This window comes from Gekko japonicus, unplaced genomic scaffold (assembly GCF_001447785.1).
Source record: "Gekko japonicus isolate JY-2015 unplaced genomic scaffold, Gekko_japonicus_V1.1 scaffold622, whole genome shotgun sequence".
NCBI lineage: Eukaryota > Metazoa > Chordata > Lepidosauria > Squamata > Gekkonidae > Gekko > Gekko japonicus.
The window spans coordinates 628,600-637,393 of NW_015175988.1; the positions used below are offsets into that span (position 1 = coordinate 628,600).

The following is an 8,794-nucleotide window of genomic DNA, read 5'->3' on the forward strand; positions in this document are numbered from 1 at the left end:
TCTCACCGACGAGCGCTCTAACCAGCCCTTCCCAACCCGGGTGCATCTCCCGAGCCACGCCTTCCGCAACCGACCGAACGACGAAGATGCGGGAAAGGGCTAAGCACGTGGTCTTGTTTTATAATTTTACCCTGCCACGCCCCCTTTCCTCCCAGCTCCCCCGTCAACCAATGGAAAGTCAGCCTCCGTGGAAAGTCAGGTGACGCGACCTTTTATGTAAGACTGAGGTGGCGGTTCGGGTGGTCTCGCGGCCACTGAGGCGGCCGGCCGCGATGGAGGGGGTCGGGCGGCAGAAGGCGATGTCCTCCTCGGGCTCGTCCGGGGAAGAACAGTCGTAGCGGGCGAGAAGGAGGCTCGCGGGGGCGGGGCGGCGAATAACGACGGTTGGAGAAAGCCGCTCGGCAGCGCGCAGGCGCGCCCAACCGCCTTTCTCAGTCCTTCTCGTAGCGGCGGTGGCGGCGGCCGTTGGCGTCTCGTGCCACACCCCCCTCCGGGATCCGGAGGCAGCGCGGAGAAGGAGGCAGAGGCAGCGGCGGCGGCGGAGGGGCGTGAGGATGGCGTCTTCGCCGCTGGCCGTGCGCGTCCAGCTGACCCCGGAGCCGGGCGGCGGCAGCAATGGCAATAGGAGCGACGCCCCGTCGGCGCAGGAGCGGCTCTTGCGGCGCGGGGAGCTGCTGGCGCTGGGCAACCACCTGAAAGAAGCGCTGGAGACTTACTCGGCGGCGCTGCGCCTCCTCGGCCCGGCCTCGCGCCGCCGCCTGAGCCCGCTGGTGGACTGCCTGGTGCGGCACTACCGCCTCCGGCTACCGGGGCGGCAGGGAGCCGACGGAGAAGGAGGAGGAGGGGCGGCGGCGGCGGCGGCATCGTCGGCTGGGGGCTTGGGCGGGGACGCCCGCCTCCTTCCTCTGCCTCGCTTCGGCCGGACCATTTCCCCTGAGGCGCAAGGAAGGCCCGGCGAAGAGGCGGGCGGAGGGGATGAGCGAGCGGGGGACGGGAGCAGCCCGGCCGGACCTGGCGGCGCTGAGGCGGGACACTTGGCTCCGCTAGTTCAGGCAAGAGGGTGGAGCGCTCTCTCGCTCTCTCTCTCTCCCACTCGCCCGCCCCCTCCGCGCGCGCCTGGCTGCCGTGGGCGCGAGCGGGCAACGGCCGAGCGCCGCGAAGTCGCGCGCGCCCCCACCAACTGTCACCCCGCTGGGCGCGCGACCAACCCGCGGGTGAACTGTTTCCAAGTTGAAAATGAGGTCGGGACTCAGTGGGGGATGAAGACGTTGGGAGCAAATAGCAATGCTCCCTCTAAGCTGTGGGGTCTTGTGAGCAAAACTTCTATTTTTGTGAGCTACTGGCATTAAAGTTGTGAGCAAGCCATTTGGCTGCTGCATAAATTAGTTTGTTCTGGAGCCATCCTTCCTGAGCCAAGACAAAAATGTGTGAGCCGGAGGTTAAAAAACTCTGAGCTAGCTCACACCAACTCAGCTTAGAGGGATCACTGGTTGTGGTGTTTTGAAGCCTTGCCGAGTTTTATTCCAGCCCAGACCTTTGGGGGCAAGACAAGGCTCGCGTCACCCGATGGGTGCTGCTCCGCGTGAGCCCCCGAAGTGAGGAGGGTCTGACCCAAGCCTGTGCCGAAACGGATGTTTAAGTTTTAAGGTGCCGCAAGCCTTGTCTGTCACTGTTGGTGGGGAATTCCGGTTTTCGTTCCTGTAGCGGATGAACACGCAGGCATTTCTCCAAAGTTGTGCACTGTGCCCGCGCCTTAGGGAGTGCGGCCGTGGTTCCAGGTGCATACTTGGATAATTCAGCCTCAAGGAGTGTCTAGCATGTGTGAGTAAGGCACTGCGCGTGAAAAGCTGCCTGATTGGCTGTGTTCAGTGTTCCCTCTAAGCTGAGTTAGTGTGAGCTAGCTCACAGTTTTTTAGCCTCCAGCTCACACATTTTTGTCTCAGCTCAGGAAGGATGGCTCCAGAGCCAATTAATTTATGCAGTAGCCAAATCACTCGCTCACAACTTTAATGCCAGTAGCTCACAAAGTAGAATTTTTGCTCACAAGACTCCACCGCTTAGAGGGAACATTGTCTGTGTTGTGATATGGATGAATCAATTTAGTGTATATACTGAGGTGCACCTGAACGTTTTGTAACCTGGTGCTCTCTGAAGCAGCGGACTGTGTACATGTGCTGGGAAACTGTGGCCAGGGCTTGAGACATCCTAAGTTTCATACCAGTGTTCTCTGGTGTGAGTGAAGGAAAGTATCAAAGGAACTATTAGGAGAAGCCACTTTTTTATGGGTTGTCTGTATTGGCTCATACCAGCTTACTTTCGTCCCTAGTTTCAACTACATAGTTTCCTGGTGTTCATACAGGCATCAGATTATATGTATGGTCCTCATGCATATGCAGAAGTTCAGGGGATTCCTACACAGAGATGCACTTTATGCAGGAATTTGATTCACAAGTGAAGCTGTGGATTCTTTTCAGCTTTTTGGAGTACATTTAGTCTTTAAAAGGAATTCTAGGTGGCTATTCCTGATTGTGGAACTAATGGTGGTTATCTTGGTTAACTTAATGTGGACTGGGTGAGAGATCTTCCCTGTCTTCCCAGTGGGATAGGTACTTGCCAGATTTCTATCACCATTGCTTTTAAAAGGGAGTGCAGGTGTCCATTGATTTATTTCTAAACTTTTCAAGAGTTTCAATAAATCTTTGGGATTTTGTTACTAGGCATGAAGTAGAAAGGTATCTTTGGTAGACGCATTCCAGGGACTGCTATACAGCTGTCATCCTTTAATAGGATGCTGACTGAACTGTTTATACGTATTATTCTTCAGTATAATATAAAAATCTGTTTTTGAAAGTACAGGTGGGGGCTTGTTCTGTATTCTTCCCAAGCTAGTGAGCCAGGCAAATTGGTACTGAAGGTGGGGCTAACCAGTATGTTTTGGAGTGTTTTGGCTGTGAAACCAGTTTGGGATACTGATGGCCAACAGTGGTATATTATTCTTAGCTCGAGGTCTATTTTTGGTCTTAAGTGTTATTGAGACAATTCACAGGAGGCTGGGGCTAGTTGCATAAGCAAATGGAGGCGTGGAAGTGGAAAAGGTTGTATAATACTGGTGACATCATTGAGGGGTGTGTTGGGCCTTTCACAATACAGTGCTAGGGAAAGACATAGGATATAGTGAGGTCAAGGAATATGATTAAGCTAAATATTCACTGAGTGGTTTACAGCATGTTTAGCACTGGAGAAATACTCCTAATGTTGTGTGAAAGAATTCTGGCTTAATCATAGACGCTTGTATCTCTGTGATGGATTTTTGTTATTTTATGCAACTATGTTGGGTTCTTATTCTTTGTGAATATTATAGATAGAGATATTTAGACAATGTAAGATTCGTTCTTTGGTGGTTGTGGTATTTTGTTTGAGATTAATAACCATTGTGCATTTGTTTATGAATTTATTACCAGATAGCCAGACTTCAAACTATAGAGCCTAATACAAATATTTTCACACTCTGGAGCAGTATAAAGCTCATACCATTTCTGTATAGCATCAAAACAGTGACATTACATTTGCACAGAGGAGACAGAAGCAGATTGTTACTGGGTATTATCTGTTATGAGATTGATGCCCTTCAGATATAGCTCTAAACAAGCAAACCAGTTCTCGGTGAATTATGTAAGTCACATTGTATTGAGTTGCTTGGTGGTTGCTGCCAGGCCTGGCCCTGATGAGTTCTCCCTCTAAGGCCAAAACAGCCCTGAAAAGGGCCCTGCCCCCTTCCACTGCCTTTTACTGATAGAAATGAAGGTTTGATAGCAGGCTGTACTGTTGTGGCTACTTGGGGCATTTGTTTCTTAAAACTACAGGTTATTCTGTTATTTTGTGGAGGTTAAGCCCACAGAATTTAACCTCCCCAGTGTCTTGGTTTGTGGTTTTTTTAAAATTTCAGATTTTTCTACAAAAATGGGGCATTTTTCAGCTTTGTAGAAAAGTCTTGTCTGTTTATTGATCCAGTTTCCAGACTTAAATATCCACAGGTTTGACCACATTGAGAATTATATACCTTGATATGCAAGTATGATATCCATAATATAAGCCAGGAGTAGAAGAGAATCAAGTTGTTACAGGAGTGCCTTTGACTTCTCAAATGAGATCCTAAGTTAGGGATGCAGCATATTCTGCCATATTTATAGGACTTAAGAGTTGGGGTTTTGCAGCAAAACCAGAAACTCTCTCCTAAATATATGGGAAACACACATTTGCTGATGAGGTAGCATATCGACACTATTTTGCCACAGAGCCTACTCAACACAGCATTTGTTAGTAATTTCTTTTATCCTGTAAGATTCATAAACTCCAAATTCTGGATAGCTTAATTGTCACAATGTAAGAAGTCTCTTCTAAAATTAGTCTTACTACCCCCATTTCAAACTAACTTCCCATAGCATCACTTAATAGCTGCTTCACATATATTCAGTAAACCAAAGCTGATATCTCGGGGTGTCCATAACTTTTTAGGACACACTGTTGGTTTACATAGACTAAAAAGTTACTGGTACTTTTTGTGGTACACTGCAGGAGCAAGAGCAACCTTCAAGAAAGCCCAAAGGCTGTGACTATTTATAACTTTATTATGTGACAGTCCAGCTCTTCCTAATTTTCGACTCATGTGACTATCACCAACCAGCTGTGGAGTCATAAATATGGAAATTGCCAGTGCTGCATTTGCACTGTAGCTTGTGCTTTGTGTTTGAATTATCATTGCCTTGGGCAATTGTATACTTATTTTCAGAAACATTCCTGCATCCTACTGTTTTGTTTTCATATTGTTAAAAGTATATTTCTGATGTTCTGCAACCACAAAACCCACAAAATATATTATTCTCAATTTTATTTAAATATCATATTGAGCTATTTTTAAAAGGCTAATTTGAATAGGAATATGTAAAAAGTGGCTATTTGCGTTGTAGGGGAAATTTATTTTATAGCAAGGTTTTAAGAACATAAGAGGGAAAAACTCAGTTGAATTTTCTAATTTTTATAGTAGATATATTCAGTTTGGGGGAAGGTTTCTGGATTGGTTTTTAGAAATTTCATCTTATTTTCCTCAAACAGTAGACTGTGTTCCAAGCCTGTGCTTCAGGTGTATTTTGAATTACAGAAAGTTACGTAACTTGTGTTCTAGAGTTACATGCATGGAAATCTTGATTTTTAGATCCTAGTGACTTGATGCTGAGGATTTATAGAGCTGAATCTTCTGCTGCCCTCCAAGAATTTAAATTTGCCCTAGATGACCTGAATGCTGTTATCACTAAAATGCCAAATTGGCCTGAGGTAAGTTCAGATTACTTGGGTGTGACAAGATGGTATACATGCATTATAAAAAATGTAGAAATAGACTTCTGAAGTTGAATCTGACTTGCTTTCATGCACCATAATGTCTTATGAATGAGGACAGAGATTGCTTCTGGAAGGTGAGCCTGTTGTATGTATGTTTCATGATGCATAATGCAGGTCACTTCTGGCAGATTGTTGCTAACTTGTTAAACTGCATTGTGTAGAACGATGGAGGGCTGTGTGCATAGAGGCCAGTGGTAGACATAATTTAGCAGACAAAGGCTCAGTGATCCCTCCCTGCAGCTCTAAGAAATAATTGACTTGACAATATCCTTCTTATTTCAGCAATGTAGCATTAATGGGGTTCTCTGTGCTCCCCCACTTCATCACTCAAACGAAAACTACTGTTTCTTACATATCCTGTCTTTTTCCTGTCATAGAACACAAGAGGACGTCCACAGGGCTTTAGGCACCTACCATGCAAACACTGATCCTACCTACCAGACCTGCTTAGTTTCAGCAAGGTTAACAAATTGTGCTCCTTCCAGTCATACCCTGGAATTGCATTATGGTTAAAATAAAGCATTTGGAATAGATACTTTTAACTGTAGCCCAGTATAGTATAAAGCAAATAGTAAGCCTGAAACTATTAAGGAAACTGCAGCACATGATACAACAGTGTGTTCCTAAGGTCCTGTGTTACATTCTCCAATCAGAAGTCATGTAACCTTAATGTTTGCTGCTTGCTGGGCACTCATCCTGTAAGTGTGCAGTGTGGTAGCAGGCTTTGGCCTTTGTAGGGAGGAAATTACAGAACTACTTTTAAAAAGATCACCTGATAGCCTAACTTGTTTTTCTGACAGAATCTTTGCTCAGATGCCAATAGAAAGATTGACAGGATAGTTTTAGACAGAGAAGGCTAACATTTCTTCAAAGAGGAACAAAGTGCAGGTTTCTTGGTGACAAAATTCTGGCTTTCTCCATTCTCATTTTTCAGTAAACGTATATATCCTGCAGATTGAAAGTGCCCCACCCCCAAGTCTACTTAGGCAGATTGTCTGCTAATTTTTGCTTTCCTTTTCAGTGGTATCTAAACTTTTATTTTTAACATTTGAGTTTTTTGGTCCTTTTCAAACCCTTTTATTGTGGCTTATTTAAACTTTGAAATCACCTCTAATAGAGGAAGGGGAGATACTTTCCTGACAGACGCAAAGACCACCTAACTGGCACTGTTCAGAGCCAGGTCTTAGGCAAGTGTGATTGTAAAGTTTGGCCAGCCCTTGTGTCATATATGTGCAAAGCTGGATTCTACTGCCCCTTTTCTAGATAGTTCCTTTCTCTCCTTGAACCCAGTCCTTGAAAGAAGACTTGAGTGTTGGACCTGCAGCCAGAGTACACTTCAAGAACAGCATGCTCACTACTGAAATCCAGTGTGTGTGTTTTGGCTCAAACAAGGAGTCAATGAGCAGCTTCTTGGGCTGTTAGTCCTTTGTGGTGTTTACTCTTGTTGGTTTTATGTTGTGTAGGAAATAGTGATGAAGGAACATATAAGGTCAGCATTTTCTGCTGACACTAATTCCTATAAAGTCTGGTTTCAACTAGGCTTGTGCCCCCTTGTGTAACTTCTGTAGCATTTCACTTTCTTCCAAACAATAGTTTTAAGAGTAAAGTCTGTTTCATTTCTTTGAAATTTTTATGGGAAGAATGGTGGAAGATCAGTCAGAGCCTCCAGTTCCACAGAAAGCAAGTCCAATAAAAGGCAGTGGGGCTGACTTTAGAGTACACTTGCTTAGGCTCAGGCATCTGCTTTGTCGCATAAATCAAATAATTACTGTATTGTATTTAAAATATAAAATGCTTTTTTCAGGTGTACTTTAGACGAGCAAAAGTATTTGATAGTGCTGGCTCTGTAGATGATGCCTTACAGCTTTTTCTTCACTGCCTGGCTCTTGATGAAGGATTTCTTCCAGCAAAACTAGAAGTTGAAAAGGTACTTGGGTTGTAAATTATTACAGCATGATGCTTAACTGTCACTTTCACTGTTAATACTTTATTTCCAATGTCTACATTTTCTGTGAGAGAAGAAAGTTACTAATTAAAGAGCTTAGCTGGTTAAGCAGGTGTGACTCTGAAACATGTGAATTTTTGTTCAAAAACACCTTGCGTTGAAGCTAAAGTTTGACAACAACTAACTGTGAAGAGTACTAGCACAGATGTTGAGAACTGTAGAACTTTGTACACGTATGTTCTTTGCACAGCAGTACTGTAGAATAAGATGTGACTCTTTGGCCAGATGAAGACTTGTGGTAATCTCTTTAAGGCAGTAGGGATTTGAATGGATTTTTCAGGAGATCTAGAACAGATAATGTCTAAATGTTGTAAAAATGTTGAATAAATTGAGATTGTTGTTTTCATGTTTTCCATGTGTCAGATGCTGTATGATTTACTGTCACCAGAAAATGTGAGGGAGCACCTGAAGGAATCTGCTTTGAACTCTCCACATGCTCGAAGTAAACCAGTTATACGTGGTTCTGAGGTGGATTTAGAGCCAGTAAGTATTGCATGCTTTTAATGCAGGATTAGGTTAGAATTGTTGCTACATAGGTCTGTGATAATTACTTTCAAGATGCACTGTCAATGTGTTGTTGTGTTATTGTTTGTTACAATCTAGGTGTGAATTGTTCATAAGTGTTTAGGGATGACAAGGATATGTGAAGTAGCAAGTACAATTCTCTATATTGTACTAGGATTGGTACTTTATACATTCATGATTACTGAAATCACATATTAAATTTTGGTAATTAAAAAAACACCCTACACCCTGTATGTTGGACATTCACTGCTTCAGTGAAAATGAAGACTAACTTCCAAGCTAGTGAACTTCTTCAGTAGTGAAAATTGAGTATTGGTTTAAACTTTGTATTCCAGACAGTGACTCTTTTTTTTCTCTTGGTCTTAAGGCCTCTGTAGTTCTGTTTTAGTACATCTGATCCACCATGAAACACATGATGCTGTTCATGGCCCAAACAGAATCTTTCCCCCCTCTGCAGAACATGGAAAATGCAGGAACACTGTAGAACACACTACAAACTGATATCTTCATTTGGGATATGTTCTGTTTCCAGTTGTCTTATTATTTTGTCTAGCTTTTCAACCAGAAATTAGTAAACTGAACAGCTTGTGAGAATTCTAATGCAAATGGCAGTTTAATAAAAAATATTCCTTGGGGATAGGATTCTTTGCGTTTGAATTAGCATGTAGAGGGCTGATAAGCTATCCAGTGAAGAGATCTCCCATCTTGTGTTCCTGCCTTTGAAATGGGAAAAGCAGAAACAGCATTATAGGATTTGAGTGCTGCTGCTTGGATTCATGTAGAGTAGACAATACAAGGGGCGGACCCACGATACTCGCGGGGGGGGGAGGCAGAGGAGGAAGCAGGAGGAGGAGGTAAGTACCCCCC

At 44.1% G+C, this 8,794-nt stretch overlaps 1 protein-coding gene across 1 annotated transcript in view; it reads left to right on the forward strand.

Moving 5' to 3' along the window:
• The first annotated feature begins 239 nt into the window (after nucleotides 1-239).
• LONRF1 (LON peptidase N-terminal domain and ring finger 1) overlaps nucleotides 240-8,794 on the forward strand; it is a 19,034-nt gene continuing 10,479 nt past the window's right edge. Inside the window, exons 1-5 of the mRNA XM_015426321.1 lie at nucleotides 240-1,052; nucleotides 3,362-3,380; nucleotides 5,213-5,331; nucleotides 7,202-7,324; nucleotides 7,766-7,885. Coding sequence (XP_015281807.1) covers nucleotides 555-1,052; nucleotides 3,362-3,380; nucleotides 5,213-5,331; nucleotides 7,202-7,324; nucleotides 7,766-7,885 — 879 coding nt within the window. The 5' untranslated portion in view covers nucleotides 240-554. The remainder of the gene's footprint in view (nucleotides 1,053-3,361; nucleotides 3,381-5,212; nucleotides 5,332-7,201; nucleotides 7,325-7,765; nucleotides 7,886-8,794) is intronic.